This window comes from Blennius ocellaris (genome assembly GCF_963422515.1).
Source record: "Blennius ocellaris genome assembly, chromosome: 9".
NCBI lineage: Eukaryota > Metazoa > Chordata > Actinopteri > Blenniiformes > Blenniidae > Blennius > Blennius ocellaris.
Genome location: NC_137658.1, coordinates 25,623,656 through 25,647,618, shown reverse-complemented (window position 1 = coordinate 25,647,618; position 23,963 = coordinate 25,623,656). Strand labels below are relative to the sequence as shown.

At 41.3% G+C, this 23,963-nt stretch overlaps 2 protein-coding genes across 2 annotated transcripts; one reads left to right on the top strand and one right to left on the bottom strand.

Annotated features, from left to right (window-relative positions):
- Positions 1–534: 534 nt before the first annotated feature.
- Positions 535–3,785, top strand: rpl36a (ribosomal protein L36A). Its single transcript, XM_080502236.1, has 5 exons — positions 535–583; positions 1,190–1,295; positions 2,318–2,385; positions 2,477–2,599; positions 3,712–3,785. The coding sequence occupies exons 1-5, from the start codon at positions 581–583 to the stop codon at positions 3,730–3,732; spliced, it is 321 nt and encodes a 106-aa protein (XP_080358362.1). The 5' UTR covers positions 535–580; the 3' UTR covers positions 3,733–3,785.
- Positions 3,778–12,175, bottom strand: gla (galactosidase, alpha). The gene is made up of 7 exons (XM_080502235.1): positions 11,937–12,175; positions 10,324–10,498; positions 7,567–7,741; positions 5,921–6,012; positions 5,650–5,811; positions 5,088–5,285; positions 3,778–4,229 (listed from the first exon to the last, which is right to left on the bottom strand). The coding sequence occupies exons 1-7, from the start codon at positions 12,095–12,097 to the stop codon at positions 3,915–3,917; spliced, it is 1,278 nt and encodes a 425-aa protein (XP_080358361.1). The 5' UTR covers positions 12,098–12,175; the 3' UTR covers positions 3,778–3,914.
- Between the last annotated feature and the right edge of the window lie 11,788 nt (positions 12,176–23,963).

The window sequence follows — 23,963 nt, the reverse complement described above, 5'->3', positions numbered from 1 at the left end:
GAAAGAGAGACCAATTTACGGAGATAATTTTGGAAAATGGAGCTTGATGTAAGTACTTGTTAGCCTCTACTAGCATTTACTGTTATGGTCTTTAATTTTCCAACAAAACACGTAAACGTTAACAAACAGGCCGCGTGTCACAGCAACAGCTACGATCGACCCAAATATCTGGTGAGGTCTGATATTGAGTGTGGGTTTGGCCACAAGACCATGACAGTGGTGCTCCTAGAACCGGGTGATGGAGGACCACTGATTTAGAGCCACGACCAAAGATTCCGCCCACCATTCTCATGATATCGTTTGGCTGCGTTGGCTGAAAATTTAACAGTATGGGCTTTCAAAGTCTTGGTCTTGAGATGCTCTGGTCCTGGTCTTGACTCGGCCTCGGGTTAGGTGGTATTGACTCCAGCGCTCGTGAATGCCGCAGAAACGTTTGAGAAAATTAGAGTTTCAATGTCAGGTTGCCTTTGTCTGGTACTTCCTCCTCCGGACAGCAGGGGGCGCGTCGCACGGCTGACGCCTACATTAGGAAGTGTTTCCGGCTGCCTCTTCCTCTTTTCCTCCGCATCGGGACGCAGCCATGGTACGAAACTTCTACACTGACACATTTGATCAAATCTAACACAATCCTGCCGATTAAAACGCATCATCTGCTCGCGATAGCGCAATATTTATCTATAAAGCTTTTATGGGCGTCTCGGTAGTGGTATTTCTGATGTTATTTGTGCTTAGCCCTGTTAAATCAGCTTTTAGTGATGTGTGGATAAGCTAGTAGTGAAACGAGCCTCGACTCTAAACAAGATGCATGTCTTGGGGGGGGAAAAAAACCCCCAACACATTGACGGTTGAATTAAAATATTCTTAAACTACAAGCATATTTTAGCTGTTTTTTGTCGGTGTTTACAATCTGGACACGTAATGGCTACAATGCTAGCTTCAATGCTAACACTAGCCGACTTGAGACCGTCCCAAGCAGCCAAACGGAAAAATAAATCAAGCATTTAACAAGAGGTCTCTGAAAGGTAAACTACAATAGCCGCACGATGTGCTTAGTTGTATTCTCAGTATAGTTTTAACTGACGCCGTAAAGGCCCAGACGTAATAGCTATGTCTGCTAACACGATGCTGGACGGAACAAAAAATACGCTGCATTTTTCTGCTCCTTACTCACTTTTCTGTGTTTGTGCAGGTGAACGTCCCGAAGACCCGCAGGACTTACTGCAAGAAGTGCAAGAAGCACCAGCCTCATAAAGTCACCCAGTACAAGAAGGGAAAGGACTCCCTCTACGCACAGGGTGAGATGTGTGTGTATGTGTGTCAGCGCGCGCGCCATGCAGTTTATCTGCCTGATAAATAATCCTAATCAAAAAGTGTTAATTCTTTAGAAAAGATTCAGTTTTTTAAATTTATTTATTTAGACCAGGGGTCTCCAACCCTCGTCCTCGAGGGCACATGTCCTGCAGGGTTTAGCTCTCCCAGTTGCAACACACCTGATTGCAATGAGAGGCTCGTTATTGGGCCTTTTCACAACCTTGGTGATGACGTCATCATTAGTCGGGTATGCTGAAGCAGGTAGAGACTAAAACTTTCAGGACAGGTGCCCTCAAGGATCAGGGTTGGAGACCCCTGATGTAGACTATACCTGTCAGTTATAGCTCTGGACACAATCCTTTCTATATTTTTGCATAATCATCCTTCAGTGGAATATCTTGTGTAGATTGATGTAGAAATCAATTCTTAAGTGTTTAAGTAAAAACTCTTCAAGGTATTAGACTGTGACTTCTTGGTTATGTGCATAGTCGTGTATATCGGGCTTTGAGCACTTTTAAAAATGTTCCTAATGTGCTTCATCATTTGCGTAAATTCTTGGATTACACTGGTAGTCTGATGCTCATATTAATCTAAATCACGGGTGTTCAACCTGGTCCTTGGAGGCCCCAGTCCTGCATGTTTTACCTCTTCTAGTTGAAACACACCTGATTGCAATGAGGGGCTCATTATTGGGCTTTTATGGTCTTGGTGATGACATCATCATTGGGTTCAGGTATGCTGAAGCAGGGAGAGACTAAAACATGCAGGTCACTGGCCATCAAGGACTGGGGTTGGGCACCTCTGGTCTAAATCTCATAAATGGGCCCGTTGGTTTGCCAGCCAGTTGTTAATGAGGCAGACCCATTTCACCACAAGTTTTGTCGGTTTACTCAAAATAAAAAAATGGTTTATTTGTTGCCTCATAAGACAGACATGGATGTTGCTTATAACGTATTTGGTTTGAAAATACTGACTTGGATTTTCTCAAACCGTTATGTTTTTGCAGGCAAGAGGAGATACGACAGGAAGCAGAGTGGATATGGTGGACAAACCAAGCCCATTTTCCGTAAAAAGGTAAACCCCGTTTTGTAGCTACTGACTGATCTCTATCAGGTTCGGGGCCACCATGTGTGAAGTTACACTCAATGATGGTCTGTGTTCACAGGCTAAGACGACAAAGAAAATCGTGTTGAGGCTCGAGTGCGTGGAGCCCAACTGCAGGTCCAAGAGAATGCTGGCTATCAAGAGATGCAAGCACTTCGAGCTGGGAGGAGACAAGAAGAGAAAGGTAAGAGTTGCTTCTGTTTTTCATGACTTAAAAATGTCTGCATGCTCACATGTGGTGCATTATATTGAAATATACAGGTTCAGATGTCAGGCCTACAATCTAAATAAACCAGTTTTTGAATAAATCTCCACTTGTAGATGCTTATGATTGATTTCAACTTGGAAATGACAGATGTACGGTCTGGTAGAGGCAGTATGTCATTAATTTAAATGTGCAGACAATCATCTAAATGGCCAGTGATTAATTATTAAATATACTCAAATGCATTATAACCCAGAATGTACACCAATGTGAACTAATGCAGAGTCAAAGAGGAGGCACTGGGCAGTTTGTAGTTGTAGGCCTGGAGGTAGCAGTAAATGATTGGTGTGTACACTGGCAGGTAGAACTACACAATTGTTTTGAGGCAACAAACCATACATGTTCTATATTTGACATTGTATTACCATGTGAGGTTTTTTGGGTGAGTAAAAAAATTTAATTGGGGTGATTTTGAGTTGTTACTGGAGATAAATCTGAAATTGTCCACTCGCCTCAGAAAATGACCCTTGTTTACATTTTAATAACCAAGCTGAACTAGGCTGGTCATACAAATCAACGTGTTGATTCAAATTGGCTTTATCAATCTGACCTTGAATAATAGTTTAATAATGGAAGACAAAAACATTGGAACTTTATTCTACTTGTTTCCGTAGATGAACACCGAAACATTTCTGTAGGAATTGGGTAATAATATCGGACAAGCAGCAAATTATACTTAAATTCTTAGGGCATGATTTCACCAACTTTGTAGCAAAAAAAAACTATTTTGTGAATTCCAGGTTGTTTCCTCATTTTTGGATTCTGTAGTTGCACTTATGCTTAACTTAGGTTAAAGCTTGAATTTGTCTTGGGATTGAAATCACAGCAATAAAGTTGCACTTATGACAATATATGTCTGTAGTCATTAAGTACATTGAGAATTTTTTTTATCTAAACTCCCAATTTCTTAAAAAAAAAAAAAAAAAAGATTCTGCCAAACCGCCCAGTGTATTTTTATGATTTGTTGGTCATAATCTACAGTTTGTCAGTGAACTTTGACGTGTTAACATGTGTCCTCTGCTCTCTTCCAGGGCCAGGTCATCCAGTTCTAAACTCCACGTTTGGATGAAGTCGTCACGCTTTTCAATAAATGTATCAAAACATACTGGAGTTGACTCATGGTTTATTACAAGTGCAAAGTTCAGAATATATTTACCTTTGGAAATTGTAAATTATTGAAACAAAAGAGCAGTTTCCTCCCTCAAGACCGTCAGAATGTTCAGTGGTCTCAGGACTACAGAATATTGTGAGGTTGGCTGGACGAGTCCCAGCAGCCTCTGGGGGAATCCCCGCTGACGGGCGTGACGGTGAGCAGCGCCGTGCCTGAAGGGTTCACAGGGATCAGCGTGTTGCTCTGAGGAGTCTGGACGCCCAGCTCCTCGTACCGAGGCAGGAGCTGGGTGACGTTGCACTGAGGGGAGCAGGCTTTCCAGCCGGGAGCAGCCTGGATGACAAATCCCCGAGGACCACCGATCTCCTGCTTGTTCAGCACGGCCAGGGCCAGGCGCCCCCCAGACAGAGGCCTTTCCCACACTTCAAAGCCGTCCGCCTGCACAAGGACAAGCTGCTTCAAGCACTAGTTCAGAAGGCTCGCAAGTCTCACAATTTAAGATTTCATTGCTTTGTTTTTCCAGAAAGCCAATTTACACAACAGGGACGTAGTGCAATACATTCAACTAGTACAGTGTGGTTTAATTAAAGAAAATAGAAACGGCAGGTAATACTGATTGTCTTGCAACTTTAAAAACCCCCAGCCACAAAGGCAGGTGATCTAAAGTTCAAGCTGAATTCTACCATTGCTCTGTTGGCAGGACGTGACAAGATTCAGTTGTACTAGAATTCTAAGTTTATTAAATGTGTTGCTTAATGCACTCAATTACATTTTATTAAATGGAACACCCACATTTTGTAATAAACTTTGCAATATGTAACAAGTTCTTAGCTAATGCAGTGCCACAGGGATCAGGGGAATGCACCTTTAAAACATACTTTTCCTCTCCGTTTCCTGATCTGAAGACTGTTCTTTAGTTTCAGTGATGGAATGCGGCTACACAAGTTTAGGTATTTGTTGATGGAGTTGTTGGGAAGATGTAAAATGGTTGGTGATTGATAATAGTTGTTTTATCCTGCTCTGTGGATACTGCAATGGTGCCATAGAATGAATTTAATGTACCAAATGTTTCTCACTTGACCAGACTGGCAAAAAGTTTTAGTGTAATTCTTGATTACTAAATGCAGTTCTGGTCTGGAGTGGCTGTCGGCCATTTGTCTGCCGTCACCACGATCCCATATTCGTCAAGATAATTGGCAGTCAGCCACCCGGCGACGGTGAAGCATGCAAGGTTTAATGAACAGGTACCAGAGATGTGACCAGCTGGCGCTCCGGGCCGCCGCCATGCTTTCTCACCTTGGCAGTGCGGTATCCCTGCCTGCCCAGAGGGTCCTGGCTGATGTCGATGATGTGCCGGTTCTGCAGCAGCGCTCTGGACCGGGGACAAATGTCCCTCAGATCGTTGGACATGAGCAGAGGGGCTGCCATGATGGCCCATAACGCCATCTGAGACTCCTGCTGGTCGTGGCTCAGGCCAAAGTTTCCAATTACGAGCTGGAGAGACGGAGCGACATCACAAAGGAGGAAATCTCAGAGATACAGACGAAACTCCTCACTGGTGAGGAATGCATTCTGTCTTGAACAAACTGTCTTTGACATGACTTACATCAGGTTTTTAAATAAAAATACTTTTGTTAACACTTCAGTTTGTTCCTTGTAGCCTTTGTTGTTAATACTTTAACATTTTAACTCTTCACAGTCTTGTATTTTATACTATTGTGTGATTTTGCTGCGGTCACAACACGTCACCGTGACAATAAAGTACTATTCTACCAGAAAGCCTGGACGGGACCCAACATCCCTGGTTGGAGTTTGAATGTTCCCAGAAGCACCTGAGAGCCGGAGCAGAGCAAAGTACCATGTCGGGGTCGTTCCAGCCCCCGGGTCCAGCCCAGGGGACGATGACGTCCTGATGAGACGCCGTCCAGTCCAAGATGGACTTGACGGAGCTCCACGAGTCGTACACGTCGCTGAAGCTGCGCCAGTGGTTGCACGTCTCACGAACGGCCGTGTAGTTCGGCTGGAGGCAGAGGAATTCTCTTTCACACCGCCAGGCGGGAGGCAAGCGGCTCGTGATCGGGGCTCATGGGAAATGTGTGTTTATTGGACGGACCAAGTTTTCTTCTCACCTGATGAAAAGGCCACTCGTACAAAGGCCACTCGCAGGAGTACAGGATGCTTCTGCCCGTTCTGTTGAGCGCTCTGGACATGTTTATATAGCCTGAACCAGAACAAACAGAAAGCAGTTATTCAGAATATCCAGTAAGTGTTTTGGGACAGACGTCTGCCAGCTTCATGTGGAGGAGAAATGTTCAACCTTTATAATGATGATAAAACTGGGATTTAAGTTGTACAGTTTTACTATATCTGCAAAAATTGCCTTATATGGCATTGAAGTGTCATTAGTATTTAGAGTGGTAATTAGATGGGGTTTTTTGTTTTTTTTAATTGAGACATTTTTCCAAAAATAGACATTACAATGAAGTAAACATACCTTTTGGTGTGGAGGAATATCACATAATACATCCTTAAAGCACACTTTAAAAAGAAAAAGCACATATTTGTTTTTTTTCCCCCAGGAACAAAACAAAATGATAAAAAAACAACACAAAGCAAAACAAAAAACCCCTCCCTCCTCAGCTCACTTAATTGAGTACAAGTACAGCAACCAATGTATATTATACATACTTACACAGGTTGACATTAATGAATACCTGCTGCACATGCACAACAACAAATAGATAATGAAAATAAAGTAAACACCAGGCACATTTGGTTGGGCAGCAATTTGAGATTTGAAAAATGAGACAAGAAACATTTTTGGTAAAACATTTCTGTACATCCTCCAATTGTATAATTAATTTTCTCAAGGTTTAGAAAAAAATACCATGTGCTTAAGCCATAGGGAAATTGAGAGACAACTGGTGGACTTCCAATGTAACAATAATGTGTGCCTTGCCTTGCCTTGCTATTAAGGACGTGAAGCCACAACATCTCTTTGTGCTGAATTTAAAGCCAATGAGGAATCAGGAATCCCAGATATGGCAATGAATGGAAACGGTTGGACGCTCACTTTAAGAATCAAAGAAATAACTGAACCAATACTCATATAGAGCAGGACAGAGAAAAAAACATATGGCCAAGATGACATGGGGAGCCTTACATTTAACAATAATGTCCTCCACTTCTGGATAAATCTTAGAGAGCCTAGATTGGACGAAATGGACTCTATGAAATACTTTAAACTGAATCAGGCAGACGAGCACACGAAGAAGACGTTCTAATTCCGTGAACAGCCCCCTCCCTAATTTCCTCATTCATCTGTATTACCAACTCTCTCCCCTGACAATTCTGAATTTTGACTGTTGATTCATTGACTAGCATTAAAATAAAGTTATAGGTCTTAGATATCAGCCCTTTCTCATGGGGACTATTTGAAATCATATTTTGCCACAGCTGTTCAGGAGGCACAGAGGGAAACGTTTAGAAACAAAATGATGGATTTTAAAATATTGAAACAAATTGTTACCTGGTAATTTATAGTTGGAAGATAAATTGGTAAAACTGTCAAACAGCCCAGATGTGTATAAATTCCAATTTGTTTGACACTGCTATCATGCCAAACTGAAAAGGTAATTACACTTTTACATTTTTCATAGGGTACTGCAGTTTTTCATTCTTATGTGTATTGCAGTTTTATTAAAAAAATATACATTTTTGCTTTTTTTTTTTTTTTTTAAAGACCAATTTAATGCTCAAATAAATCAAAGCCTACCCTCTCCGAGCAAAGTCCAGTCCATAAAGCAGCCATCGAATTTGAGGAGATCCACTTCCCAGTCAGCAAACGTCTGAGCGTCCGTCTCATAGTAGCCCAGGCTGCCAGGGTATCCAGCACAGGTGCTTTTCCCCACATCTGCATAAATCCCCAGCTTCAGGCCCTTTGAATGCACCTAAAATCCAGGAAAATAAAACCCATTTGTCACAACGGGTTCGTGGGTATTTCCTGCCTGCACTTGGACCAGTAGGTGGTAGTGATGAGAAACCCGACTCCTCGAACGGACTCACGGGTTTTTGAGTCGTTCACCCAAGTGAATCGGTCATTTGAGTCATTTGAGTCATTTGAGTCATTTGATTCAGTTGCGCATGCGCACTATTTCCACCCGCTCCAGGACCTGGAGGCTCAGCTGAACTGCGACATGAACCAGGGGGAGAATCATGTATTCATAGTAACATGCTGAAACACTTCTGAGGAAAATAAACAATAAGTACACATTAGTTTTTAGTGATCCTGGTCTCCTTATTCTAGATTATGTGTGTTGTTTTTGAGGTTTAGTTGAATCAGAAAATAAATTAGATAAATGATTAAACTGAATAAATACCTGGCATCCAGAATGGCAGATATACAGTATATATTAATGTATACATATGTTTTTATAGTTTTTTTTTCTTCCAACATTCTGATTTTCTTTTTTTACTAGTATCTAATAAATAATCTAATAATAAATAATGTGACGTTCATAGGGCAGAACCAATTATAGGGGACAATATTAAATGTAACACAATACACGCTACAGTGGTATTTTAACATTGTTTATTGTGTATTTATCCATGTATTATTCATGTATTTATCTCTACAAGCTTTGTGAAACAAACAATGTATTGTTTTTTTCTCTGCCGTCACTCGGAGATTTTCAGGTGAGGGAGGGGGGGAGGACTCACCGCTCATGAGGTGAACGACACAGCGGAAGTGCTACTGACCGATTCAGTGAACGACTCTTTCGAGTTTCGAGGGGAGTCGGTCATGTGCGCTGAACGACTGAAGCGAGGGGAGTCGGTCATTCGTGCTGAACGACACCTCCAAGCTGACTCGAGTGTGCTGAAAGCCTCATGTGAATGTCAGGAGCCGGAAGCTGCTGTGCTTAGCAGCTGGCGTTACAGCTACAAGCTGCTTTTAGCAGAAAAAAGACAGAAAGATAAAAAATTCTTAAAATGCAAATGTTGATTTTTTTTCTGTCACAACCTCAAAGGTAAATGTGAAACATCACAATTGAAACGTCAAAAACGAAAATTTGGAATAGAAAGTAAACAGAAACTGGAACTTACACTTAAATGAATAAATACGAATAAAATAACTATGTGCAAAATGTAAATGAAGGCGTTTCACAAATTATGAATTAGTGCAAATCTCGTAAACAATCTTCCAAAGTAAATGGAAAAGATCCGTTCTGAAGGCACTGATGTTGCCACTATGCACAGTTTGGTTTTCATAACCTCCACTGTGTTTTTGAACACTGGGGCACGAGATCTCCACCACAGAAGAAGGTCGGCCGTTCGGGGGAAGGAGTTAGATAGGAAACCTTTCACTTCCAGCATTTTGATTTTCTTCTCACAACTCTCAAAAATAGTTTTACTTCTATTAATAAATAACGTGATTTTCAAAGGGTGAAACTACTTATAGGGGACAGCATTGAAGGCAACAAAGTCGTATTTTTAACATAATTTATTGTGTATTTATTTCTTCAAGCTTTGTGAAACAAACAATGTATTTTTCCTTGTTCTCCGCTGTCACTCAGAAACTTTCTGAGCGGAGCGCCGCTGCAGATTTTCAGGTGAGGGAGGGGGGGGGGAGGGCTCACCGCTCACCGCTCATGAGGTGAACGATACAGCGGAAGTGCTACTGACCGATTCAGTGAACGACTCTTTCGAGTTTCGAGGGGAGTCGGTCATGTGCGCTGAACGATTGAAGGGAGGTGAGTCGGTCATGTGAGCTGAACGATTGGAGCGAGCTGACTCGGGCATGTGAGCTGAACGATTCAGGGGAGGTGAGTCGGTCATTCGTGCTGAACTACACCGACAAGCTGACTCGAATGTGCTGAAAGCCTCATGTGAATGTCAGGAGCCGGAAGCTGCTGTGCTTAGCGGCCCAGCTACAAGGAGGCTGTAGCAAAAATGACTCAGTGAACGAGTTAATGAACGTGAAAACTCGTGAGTCACCGTTCAGTAAAGTGACTCGCGGGTTTTGAACGATTCGTTCAAATTTGATCATCACTAGTAGGTGGCGATGTTACACAGCTGAAAACCTTCACGTGTCTTGTACAGACAGCAGCTCTGCCTTCCAAGGCCCTAAATGAATCCCTTTCCTGGTGAACATGACTTTCTGCAGCAGTGGAAGTCCTGGTCAGAAATCAGGACGTCACACCGGCTCACTCCTGCCCCACACAATCTACAGGATACTGCTGCGGTCCAATTTCTACCTCATGAGATCTTTACCGGATCTGAAATCTCATCTGGTCCATCGTCTGCATTATGTAAATAACCCTAGATGGATGTATAATGCATATTTAATCTGACTGCGTCGTCACTTTTACTTCGAGAACTCTTTTTAAATTCATAAACTTACGAAGCTAATCAGAATATAGGCATTCCTTGCTTCACCCTGAAGCCTTTTTCTTTCGATCTCTATTTGGGCGTCGTGATTTCAATACCATATTATATTCAGAGTCTTTGTTCCTCTTTTATACCTGCTACTCACATAGTCGGCCAGTTTTTTGATGCCCCCGGGGAACCTGTTGGGATCTGCCTGCAGGCGGCCGTGGGCGTCGCGCTGGTGGGCGGGCCAGCAGTCGTCGATGCACACGTACTCATAACCGGCCTCCTTCCAGCCCTCCTTCGCCATCACATCTGCCATCTGCATGTAGAGGCGCTCGCTGCCGGGGCAACAGGAGGAGACAGGCGGCGGCGCTCGCATCAGCTGGATGCCGGTGTTCAATGTCACGTGCAACACAGGCAAACACCAGCGTACGTACAAACAACCCGATGATAACTGTCCACCACCGAGTGCCAGATCTGCTCGTGGAACAGTCCAGCCATTCGACAGACTGACATTTGATGCTTCAGTGACCAAAGGATAATCATCTTCCAGTGACTGTGACAACAATCTGAACTCAGCCCAGCCACTTCAAGTGCCTGTTCGAGGGGAGACGTGTGTTGACACCCAGACGAGAGAAGCTTTCCACAAAAGAAACCTCATAGAATTCATAATTAATTATAAAACAAACAAACAAACAAACAAACAAACATGTACCTGAACCCCCTCATACTACTTCGGCGCGTGTTTTCAACAGTCATTAACAACATTTTTTTTTTTTTTAATGACAAACAAAATGTGCACTCAGTGTAAGTGTGCATGATGTCGGAGTGAGTTGGCAGACCTGCTTTATTTGTATTATAGAACACAACTATTCCATGTGTTTTGTTGGGCATCTGCTTTAATTGACAGAGCAAGACAGATTTGATCTCACTCCAGAAGAAATAATCCATCAGAGGGGGAGACGAGCATAAAAAGTGATAGAGTTCTCGTACTTCCTTGTATAATGCACCATGAACACGTTACGAATGTTTATTCCATCCCGCCTATAGTGATCTGCACAATTTAGATTTTTGAAGCATACATTTGTTGATTGTTGCCTCTAAAATCAGAAGTTAATTCAACATTGTCTCTGTGCTCTACTAAACCGAGTACGTTCACTTTTAAGCACTAATGGTGGTCTAATAATGAGAATATTTCATAAAACTGGCCCAGGAGAGGATCCAATCCGGCTAAACCACCAAGGAAACTGAAAATATAAACTTCTTAACACAGTTTCCTAAGGCATAGTAGACATACTAGATAACAAATGCAACGGTTATACGAGATGTTTTGGGGACATTTCACTGTATTTTGCACCACAAAGCATCATTAAGATTCTTTTGTTGAAAGTGTTGTAATTTTTTTGTACTTTTTTAAACTTATACTCATTTGTATTTGTAAAACCATTGCATTTTTTTTGTTTGCAACATTAACTACTGTCGCCAACATCTCAAAGATGAATCATAATGTTTTAAAAATAGAACTAATAAATCAGTGTTTCTGTTCTCATGCTGCTTTTTCGACTGAAAAACTCAATGTAAAATCTGAATATATTGACTGAGTTGTAATGGTGTGCAGTTTGAGGCTGTTCGGCACTTTAATGGGCTTGTATATATTTTCAACGTAAGGAAGTAGAAGCACCTTGCCCTGTGTGGTTCCTTGGTGCGTCACTGGACTATTTCATTGCGCAGCGAGGGTTTTTCCAGTCGCAGTCTGTCGGGTCTTAACAGTCTCACCTGATGCAGTGGTCGGGGTCTCGGTCGCAGTCGGTGTTACACATGAACCGCTCCCAGTGCAGCCAGCCCATCGTGGGCGTCTGCGCCAGGCCGTTGTCCAGCGCGTCTGCGGCGCGGCGGACTGTGGCGAGCGCCGCCAGGAGGAACACGACGCTGGACATCGATCCTGCTCTCAGCACGCAGGACCATAGAAACAAACCTCTGCCTTTTCATGCAACGCACATTTCCTTGTGTACAACGCAAAACCACCTCTTCCGGATTCCCCTGGCGTTCGTCTGGACCAATAGGAGGACGATGCGTCCGGGACCGACCAATGGCGCGTCGTTGCGATTCACCACGAGGAAGCGTCAACCCAGGCGAAATGATGAGGTCAGGTGACCTGGTCACTTCATTCATACATGTTGTGATGTATTGTGAGGAAACACAGTGTTATAACCCGTATTAATGGACATTTGAGTGCCAGTGGTGACACAAGGAACATAAAATGCTTTTATTGTTGACAGCCATGGTTGGATTAACCAGCAATGAGACCCTCCAGCCAAAAGGGTCTTATTCCCCCCTCCCCAAATCATTGCTGTGTGCGTAATGTGTGCAGCATTCTGACTGCGCTGGATAATGACATGGTCCAGGTGGTTTGCTGTGTGTTCAATCTACTTTCCAGACATCAATTATGGGAGTATGTCCTACAAATAGCAAATAGCAATGTTTTAAATGGGTATTTGTAAAGAAAGCTCTTTGTGTCATGCTTACTGGGCTTAGAGGTGCTTGCTGGCAGGTTTTATGAACCTTGGATGGAGCCCAAGGAACAATTTCACCCTGTTAGCAGTATTTATGCTAAGCTAAGCTCATGAACTGCTGGCTACAACCTTTGTGATTTATTTTTTTATTTTTTATAAATGCCAGATATGAAGGTGCTGGTGAATATCCAGGGTGCTACTTTTGACAAAACCAAGGAAATGGATGCGTGATGGTTCTGTATGGCTTTCTGTTAATACACTGCAACCTGCACTGGGAACTTTATCAAAATTTGTTTTAGAATAATATAATTTTTTTTCAAACAAACATGCTGTAAAGTAAATGTAACAAAGAAAAATAAACAAATCAGTCTGAGGAAAAAAAAAAAGTATACTTAAAGACCTAATACTTAAAGGGGTCATAGGATCCAGCTTTTTAACACTTCCACATGGTCTTGTTGGTCCAAAAACCTTGTATTCAAAATGTACGGCCCCAAATCCAGCTTTTCCTTGATTCACCTCCATTAGAATATTGGATCATAGGAGCTGCATTCAGAATCTGCTGTGTTTGTGTGAGCTGAACTGGCTCCGCCCACACATGACCATCTTAGGAAGAGGAGGAAGTACTTCCTCTCGTGGCGCCATGTGCCAGAGCAGAGCTGCCTGATTCTGGGAGCAGTCAAAGGGAGGAGTCTACCTTGATTGTGATTGGCTAAACCCCCGATGACACTATATAAGGTTTGATTTCTGATTGGCTGCTTGGAGCAACACACTTTTTAAAAACTGAAACAAGCCAGGGAGAGAGAGGACTAGGGATGCTCGATATTGGCTTTTCTACCGATATCCGATATTCCGATATTGTCCAACTCTTAATTTCCGATACCGATATCACCGATACCGATATATGCTGGCTTTTTACATCAAAACTGTTCGGTAACAACAACATAGAATATCTCCTACTGTGGAATTAACACATTATGCCTAATTTTATTGAGATGCCCCACTGGATGCATATGTGAATCAAACATGGCTTTCCAAATGTACACACTGAGAAAAATAAGAGAACAACAACTTAAATTATGGAAAAAAGTGCCATATTTATTTAGTGTTAGAGAGAAACCTCAACAACAAACTCAACAACACCACAGACAATAGAAAAAAAAAGGAAGAGGCATATCTTCAGTCCATTAGTTGTAAACAGTCAATGAATGAATAACTGGACATAACTTGTCAAATAATAGACTCAAACTGGGCTCAATCTCTTTTAAGAGTAACAAAATAGTGCAAATATAAACAAGAAAGGCACAGAAATGCTCACAAAATTAAAACAGCCCTCCTTTAAAGTGCAACAAAAACAAAGACCGAAGTTGACTCGTCCATATAACTGGTCTATTTCTTTTCCCCATGTTCTCATGTGTAAGAGGTCGATTGTTCTGTATGAATACAAGCATCTCAGCATCTCAGCAATGTCTGTGATTTCTCTTCTCATCAATGATGTGGGCACCAGTGCTGAACAGGCGTTCACTGTCAACACTGGTGCAGGGTGCAGTCAGGTACTGGTACCAGTGCTGAACACTGGTTCACCGTCAACACTGGTGCAGGGTGCAGTCAGGTACTGGTACCAGTGCTGAACAGTGGTTCACTGTCAACACTGGTGCAGGGTGCAGTCAGGTACTGGTACCAGTGCTGAACACTGGTTCACTGTCAACACTGGTGCAGGGTGCAGTCAGGTACTGGTACCAGTGCTGAACACTGGTTCACTGTCAACACTGGTGCAGGGTGCAGTCAGGTACTGGTACCAGTGCTGAACAGTGGTTCACTGTCAACACTGGTGCAGGGTGCAGTCAGGTACTGGTACCAGTGCTGAACACTGGTTCACCGTCAACACTGGTGCAGGGTGCAGTCAGGTACTGGTACCAGTGCTGAACACTGGTTCACTGTCAACACTGGTGCAGGGTGCAGTCAGGTACTGGTACCAGTGCTGAACACTGGTTCACCGTCAACACTGGTGCAGGGTGCAGTCAGGTACTGGTACCAGCAGGGAAGAGGGCCTGGTTGAGCCTCCAGTCCTCCACGGACATTTCATTCACCGGGCTTCTCCTTCTTAGCCACGAGTCCAGCATGTTGTATTTGTTGTTGTTAAACGTCATCAAGCGCGCGCCGGTAAACGTCCCATGCTGCGTTCAAGCAGACTCGGAAATTCCAATATCGGTTGTAAAAATCCGATACCGATATTTCCAAATGTTACATTTTTAAGTCAATATCGGCCGATAATATCGGCCCGCCGATATTATCGGACATCCCTAGAGAGGACACACTTTCTTCTCTTCTGGGGCGTCACTCCAGGTATGGGGACAATTAGTGCGATTGGAAAACCTTTAGAAAGGGAATTTTGCATAATATGACCCCTTTAACATCCTTTTTTCATGGAAAAGTGGGAAGTCCAGCATTAAGATGAAGTTGAGAATAGGTAGCCCGGATTTATCCACTTTACTCGACAATAACAAAGCCAGTCTTGTTTTTATAATGCCAAGGTTGCCTTATAGCTTTTCTTGCAGCTCTCAGACAAGCTGTCAATCCTTTTACATTATTAATCAAGCACAGCAAAGGTTTGTGGACATAACCAATCTTTCAAACAGAAACGTCTTTCTTTGAGATGTATCCTTCCCTTTGATGTAGCAATCATAAAATCGGATTTTATGGATTAGTTAGAGAGTTTGGTGAATATTTTATAATAGTATGGTGGTTTTGAAGAATCTGATATAGAATTAGAATCTGAAAAAAACTTTATTTATCCCCGAGGGGCAATTAGATGGGCAACGAGCGATACATAAAAAGGCAGGAGAGGAAAAACAAGCTAAAAAGACGGGTGGGCGAAAGCAGGAGATTATGTGCAGAGGCAGACTTGCCTGCCCACAAACAGCGTGAGTAGTTGCTGCTAAGGTCGTAAAAGCAAGTAATGACCATATAAATGTCAGAAATTGAGCAGTTGTGTGCAGCAATGAATTAAAAATTTTATATATAAAAAAATAAAAATTACACATTTATAATAGCAATAGTAACAGTATAATTACTATGATAGTAATGAGAATTACTATAATAATAATGATAATATTATATATATATATATATATTATATATATATATATATATATATATATATATATATATATATATATATATATATATATATATATATATATATATTCATATACTTGTATAATTTTTCTGTGAATCCAATAACCCGTGTTTCACTGCTGACATGCTATCATCTGTTATTTGATGGATCACAATGAAGTTGCTGATTAAAAACACCCAATGTTTCATAAATAACAATAATGGAAGTTTTCATGGGTGCTCAAATTCAATTTGATTTTATTTATATAGTGCCAAATACAACAATCTTTTCAAGGCACTTTTGCAGAGAATAACCCAACAATCCTACATGAGCAAGAATGGGTGGGGGGGAAATCCTGCAGAGCCAGGCTCAGAGGTGGAGACTTCCTGCAACACCAATTTTGCACCACTGGTGTGCAGTATGGCATCAGGAGCTGGAACGATCCAGCCCTCACTGATCTGCAACAAGTATCAAGGAAAACAAAGAAGTGCTGACTGCCAATGTCGTTCCTCCACCATCGTTTAACCTCATTCACACTCCACATTTATGGAAACGCTTGAAGAGCGAGAAGGACAAACGCTCTTCACTTCTACTTCTTTTGGAACATTTTCACATAACACTGGGATCCCGGGAGGTCTGCTGCCTCCAGTTGTAAGTCCAGTCTTGTTCATAGTCGCAGATTAAAATCCTTGATTGTGCTTTAGGCATACACATGTTTTGCATTTTATTGAGGCGTTAAAGGTAAACTGAGGCCCAGTACAAACTCATATTAAAGTTTAAGTGAAAAACGTTGGCAAACGTTGCTGGAAAGACAAGGATTCCTTGTATCTTACTATTTCTGAAGCAAGCTGGTTAATCAGATGCTGCTTCTGCATGTGAGTTAATTTATCTCACTGACATTAAATGAATTACAGATAACGTCCTTATTTCGGCGGTAAATGGATGCCCTGCGACAGGATCAAATTAGTCTTAGAAGTTTTCATTTGTGAAATTTTCAGAGATCATCTTTTACACACAGAGAGAGTGATGAGTTTTGCAGTTGTTGTGCCTCTTTACTCTTTCAGAGAAACTTTTAGTGGCAGTGCGAAATTGTTTTAGTTTTTTTAAATAAACTTTACGGAGGCAACACAGTTGGACTCGGCAGACTGCGTCAGCAAATCCCCCCTGACAGTCTTATTTTAGCACCTCATGACTCCTCATGTCCCGATATTGAGAAGAGTCAAAAACAAGTGAGGAAGTATTTGTGAGCTGGCTCGCTCCCAGATTACCACAATAATCCTCAGCACCCTCCAACCGGCTGTATGTTTAAAGAAAAAGACAAAAAAAAAAAAAACTTAAAACAAAGGGACCAGTAATGAACACAAAGCATGACCTTTCAGTGAAATGTGAAATGTGCCCGTTTCAACCCTAAACATGATCAGAGGCTTCACCCAGGGGCCGGCCTGACACAAACAATTTGTCACATGCTATAGTTCATATCAGAGCCAGTGAGCAAAGGCGTTGAGGCTCTAAATGTCAGGTTTCAATTTGACTCACCTCCCCTGCTGATGGATGGGCCAATCCAGCTCATCTGAATCCACATTCTTCTCGCTATGAAAATAAGCCGAGGCTGGTGGCTGTGACAGAGACACTTGTTGTTTGTAAGCGCGGCGTGCGTGGAGGTTAATTGAGACTGTTGACAGATGGACAGCCGTGCTTTACTGGGTACCGTATACGGTTCCTCCGAGCTTTGACATGATCCATCATGCTGGACTGTCTTCCCCACTGTCACATGATTGAAGAGGCCGCCGTCTCTGACTTATGTTGGCAACTGGTATGAAGTGCATGGGAATAAAATGAAAGTGGAAAAGCGGTGTCGTGGTGCCAAGGAGTTTCATTATGCCATTGATCTATAGGGACAGGTGGCTGTGTGAGCGCACGTCATCAGGAAGTTGAGCCTCCATAAATAAAACGGCTAAGACTGTATGGCTCACATACCCTCAGTGGGAAATAATTTATTGTTGTGTAATTAGCTGCTTAACTTGTTTATGTGGGTGTCTCGGGGGGAAGGAGCCCACATGTGCTGATGTTGCTTCTTTAATTAGTCCTTGTTGGACTGAGTGATTCTGAAATGTTGTTTGATAATTACCTATAGAGACGAGCTTGTGACCTGCAAATCACTGCTTTTATTGACAGTATTTGTCAGTGTTGTTATGGTTTAAAAATGCTAATAACTTGAGCAAATGTCCTGCTAACACAGGAGAGATTTACAGGACGCTGTGGCTCAGTTGGTAGAGACAATCTTTTACTCCCAAAGATAGCTGTTCGATCCCTGATCTCACCCGCTCCATATTTCCAAGTGTCTCTGGTTGTTCCAGTGGAGGTCGAGCATGTTGTATTGTTCGAGGACTTTCTTGGAAGAGAAGAAATGTGGTCAGAATATTAACCTTTAAAAAAATTAAAAAGTCAACATACTTTTCAACATTATAGTGTCTTGCCAGAGTTTTCCTCAACACCTGACCAGGGAGGACTGTGCTTAATGTTTCGTCTATACTGATTTCATGTGTGCAAAAAAACTGTTTCAAGTTGACTTTTGCTTTGAACTGTGTTCTCAGTTGTTTCCTCTGCAGAAAGAAGTTTATTTGTGCAGTGAAGACCGAAGGCTTGGACGTCACCAGCATCCAACACTGACCTTTCTCTCCAAATTCTTTAACCTGTTTAAAAACATGTGCACTCTAAATAGAAAACTCATTAAATACTACACTGAAAAACACTTTTTTAAGATGTAGTTTATTGAAGTTTGTGAACCTCTGCTCTTCTTTACATCCAGTTTTTCTGAAACATTCTTCTTATCCTGTCATGTTCTGACCTGTTGCCACCAAGTGACTGCTTACCAGAGTGACATTGTGCAGTTTTCTGTTCTTTTCCAGGCTTTTGTTACCACTTTCACAGCTTTTCTTTTGACATGTTTGGCTGTAGTGCTGCTCTAATTCAAATGAGCCATTTAAAATACTATACTCTTGGGTTGCAAAGTAATATCTCTGGTTTAAGTCCTTCTCGTGTTTTTCATGTTTTCTCAGTTGGCTGTCAGTGGATGTGTCAAGGTTGTTTTTTCCCGCTCAGTCTGAAAACATGTGTTTATGGTTAATAGGAATCTTTACAGTGTGATTATCTTTTTCTGTGTTTTTGCTCTGTGATAGGCTGGCGTTACGACTGCTAATATGTCCACAAGGTACCTTGTCTTCACTCAGTCCAGTATCGGCTCCAGAGCCAAACGGATGGTACAGTATGTGTTCTCTTATTAACTTTAGAATGAGTTCATCCTGATTTTATCTATCTATCTATCTATCTATCTATCTATCTATCTATCTATCTATCTATCTATCTATCTATCTATCTATCTATCTATCTATCTATCTATCTAGCTATCTAGCTAGCTAGCTAGCTAGCTATCCATCCATCTATCTATGATATTATCCCTTACGTTTTGCAGTATCACAATGGTGTATGTGCTGTACATGTTTGAGTATATAATATAACTTTGAGCATCATTTGGCCAATTTCTTCCTGATTTGACACAGAGCAGTTGTGAGGTGACGGTATGTTACAGGGGCATGAAATTTAGCCCCGCTGCCGTGTAGTGGAGAATTTCTATTTAATATTTCGTCAGTTTTTTAATTTACGATATCTCTAATTACATTGCGATTAGAAGAAATGAACCATTAAGTTTTACGGTTATTCAAACCGAATTGTAGATATCTTTAATTAGATTCTTCATCCAACTCGGCGCTTCAGTCTTACAAGTCGAAATGTAATTAGAAAGACATAAATGTGTGCAAATCATGAATGTGTCGGTCTAATACACTGTATGTAAAATATGGAGCATGTTTTATATCCCGCGGTTGTCACAGATGAAAGCATGACTCGTGTGGAGATCATTTCTGATTAACATTTGAACATGTCGTTTGACACATTACAGGCAGTAAATGACTTGTTATTTTAAAAAGTCACTTTTCTTCTCCGTTTCTCTGCAGCTCCCCCGCAGACGTTGAGGCCCTGCTCTGGGAAAAAGTCGTTTTTATCAATAAACCCTCACAATAAATAATTCACCAAATATATTATTCACTGCCTCTTAGCTAAAGGGTTTAATCGAAATAAGTGCCTCTTTCCTCTTGTTTGTTTCTTTCAAATATATTTGTTTTCCCCGTCGTCGTGATTTTTCTGAGAGGAAAAATGACCTTGAATGTTTTGTGTTCCCCTTTTTTAAGTGCAATAAACTTCCCCCAGATTTCTTTCCTGGAAGTGATGTTCCTGATTATGATTTTATTCACTTGTCAATGAGAAAATGGTGTTCAATGATAGTCTCATAGCCATTATATCTGAGATGTTACGACTAATAATCTTAGGAGAGGCTACATCAGGAGACGGTACTTAAATAAAATTTAAGACAATCAATTTTTATCGTATAATCGTTAGATATTTCACTTTAAAAAAAAGTCAGAGTTTACAAAGATTAAGCATTGCTCCGGCTGCTTTTAGGCGCTGCCAGGACTAATTTTGTCTTTAAAGAGTCCCGATGATACTTGTTTTCCTCATGAATCACGTAGCGATGCTTAATGTGGTATTGCTGGGAAACAAAGTGCAATGCAATATCAATAAGTAGCAAGGAGACGTAGTAAATATTAGTATCAATGAGCTGTTCAGCACACTTCCCAGACTGGAGGTATTTTGAGTCTCTGCCTGCTGTCTTGTCATGTCCTTGTCCAGGGGCAGTTCTTCATGGGGGACTGGGGAGCCAAACAAGGCTCCAACCCTTTAGGGAGAGGAGGCCATGCTCGTTTTTGCAACACACATAGGGGCTGGAGCTGAATATCCACACAATCATCTGCAAATGTATTCTTCACTGAATATATTATAAATAATATAAGTTAGGGTTATTTGTAAATTGAATGATTTGTACATTTAGTAGATGAGCCGGATACTCGTTTCAGACGAGTATCTGGTACAGATAAAGCATTTTCTATGAGTCTGAGCGTGATACAAGTCAAACTCGTCAACATCTGCGCTCGTGCTGAAGGAAAATCCTCATTTGGTAGCTGACAGTCTTCACACTCTCTGATTGGCCAGTCACACACAGAGCCGCCCCTACCGACACACACCGCTGCACACAGAGAGTGACTGTTATTCCCTTCAGTACTCCTCAAGTTTTCTTCAGCTTGCCTCTATTTCGGTTTGTATGATATTTAAAGTTACTTGGTGAACTTGTTTCATAAAGTACGCAGTGCATTTGACAAGACAGAGCTGAAAACGGCTCGTGCTGCGTCGGTCACTGCCTCCACTTCGGTGCGATTTTTTTTTGTTTATTACCGTCTGCTTGCTCTTAGTGGCTGGTGGTGTAAAGTCAGTTGGAAAACTTTGCTCGTACTGAACGTGGTGCTTTTGAGAAGAATACAGTGAACAAGGCTGACATTATTTCCCTGCTTGCCTCCACTGGATGTTTACATTAATCACCAGGTTCACACAGATCATTGAAAAATAAACAGTCTTACAGACCACTTACACACATACACACATATAGCTGAACACACAAAGTAGCCTATATGAATAAGTTTATCGTATGTGGCTGTTCATAAAATAAATATATTATGATAAGTCAAATTAAGCTTTAGACACTGAATATAGTATATAAAACATTGAATCTCAATTCTGAGGCTGTTCTGAAAATAGTTTTCAAATAAACAATAAATAAAGCAACTTCTGATCAATCCACATCAATTTCAGACTTAAAATAATGTACAGATTTAAGCCCCACCCAGTTTCAATTGAAAAACTCCCACTTCCTGTTCAGGCCCCGCCCACTCCGAGTACAGATACGGATACAGATCATTTAGATGATTGAACAGATACAGATACAGATAGTGGTGTACTCGCTCATCCCGAACATTTAGGAAGCAGGACACAAATATACAAACATAATCAACTTGTTGTATTTTACTGTAAACTCATACATGCATAAGTTTTACAGATTTTTCCAGCTCAGGGTCACGAGGGCAGTGGAGCTGACTAGAACATCACCGCCTCCACAGCGTATAATAAGGAGTGACTTATAGTCTTGTACACAGGGAGAATATGCAAATTCCTCAAACAGCCTAAACTGAACTCAAACCTGGGACTTCTTGTTCTGTTGTGAGATTACAACACTGTAAGGCCAGGGAACTACTGATTATGTTGGTGATAATCATATTAATGATGTTAATTAATAAATTGATTTTGAAGTAGATAACAGATCTCAGCTATTATGGAAAAAAATTTTTTTCTTCTGTTGGTTGTATATATTTTTTTGGAGCTTAAAAGAAAAAATTGTGAAGTGCCCTTCTTGGATTGATCCAGAATTCATTAGTAGTTACACGGAAACACATCTATACTTGAGAACACAGCAATCATGTCAAAAGCTGTTGTCCTCCTGGTAATTGTTTCTTCCACTGCTGCCTTCAAAGCTGAGAACGGTTTGTTTTTCCAGGCCTCCATCACTGCCACTCATTGTGCTCGCTTCACCAGCTTTGCTGCGTAAGTTCCAGACATGGTGACCTTTGTTTGGGTGTTTCCTCACTGACAGAGTCAATAACATCTGCAGGTTATTTATGACTGCTGTATGTTTTTTGTATGCCTTTTATTTTGCAGTGTACAATAGTTGAAAGGGAACTGTAAACAGAAAAAAGGAACCATTGTCACGCCAAAGCTGTTTCATCACTTATAGCAATATCATGATTCAGGTGTTGCATGGATGCAGGTTTGATCTGTTCAAATTGTGATGACGTGATCTCAGGACAGTGCAGGAGTTCAGGACCTCTGAGCTCAGCACAAACCCACAGATGGATTCTCTGGTTGAGTTGAGCACTGTTTTTAATTGTCTTTGCTTTGAGACGTAAAACTAATAATGTTGCTCATCCTCCTTTGTTACAACACAAAGTGAATTGTTTTTATTGCACCGTCACAGAAGTGATCACCTGGAAGGCCGAGGTGATGAAGTGGTGGGGTGAGGAGTGGTCGTGCATTGTGCCATAGAATCAAGTTAAACCCTCAACTTTTACCTTCACGGATGAAAACAGTGTAAAGCAGTGTGTATTTTCAGAGGAATTAGGGTTTTTTGAACCAGCATCACCATGGCAACTATCACAATCACTGTGCATTCAGGAGATCCCATGATTGCAATTTCTTGTCCATGTTCTCAAGCTCGAACACCCCCACCCCCAATTGTTTACAGACCTATGAAAATAGAGGCTCTGCCTCATTACCCCCTGTTAGACGTGGCTGCTAAGCTTTGTAACACTTCAATTGAATGGCAAAGGCATAATTGGATTCAAATTAGATTTGAACCTATTAGGATGAATTTCTCTCTGCAGGAAGATGCTAAAATGTTAATGTCTTTTTTCTATTTGTTTCAATTTCTAATGAAGGATTGTCAGGATGAAGCAAAGCCTATTCTCTCTTTAATCATCGGACGAGAGGATTCAGGGTTGGGGCAGCTATTACTTTACATTTTTTGAGTTTTAATAGGTTGTTTTGAAGATGGTCCACTCCCTCATGGTTTTTTAAGATTAGAAGGCCATCTTAGCGCTGGTCATCAAAATTCATGGAAAGAAAAGATAAAACTAAACATATTCATGATTGTCTTGTAGTTGGTTTAGCGCAATACTTTTTGAAATAAATTAAAAACTAAAAATTGTTTGTTCTTTTATGCAAATCATTTCCAAAGGCATTGGGTTAATTCAGTTATAGCTTCCCTACTATGTTTGTGCGGTTAGAACGTATGCATACATTGTTTTTTTAAGTGGACTTAAAAGTAAATTTTATCGACGTATTAAAAACGGGCAGCACCAATAGCACAGAAGAGCACATGACAAATAGCCACAGGTGGAGATATTTTATGACAGTCAGCAATACATTTAATATCTATATATCATGAAATGTGGCACAGGATGGGAAAGAAAGCAGCATTTTTAAAGCCCATGCTGTGACATATTGGATGAAGTGTGGGTGGCGGGGGGTAACTGGATTCGACAGGCCATTACTCAACAGGAAGTGGACAGTAAATTAAAGGGTGTGGCAGCACCTGCTGGATATTCCCTCCTGTGTCTTGTTTTTCACATTTCAGTGTGTTGGCTTTTGCACAGAAACAGTGCTATGATGCAAACT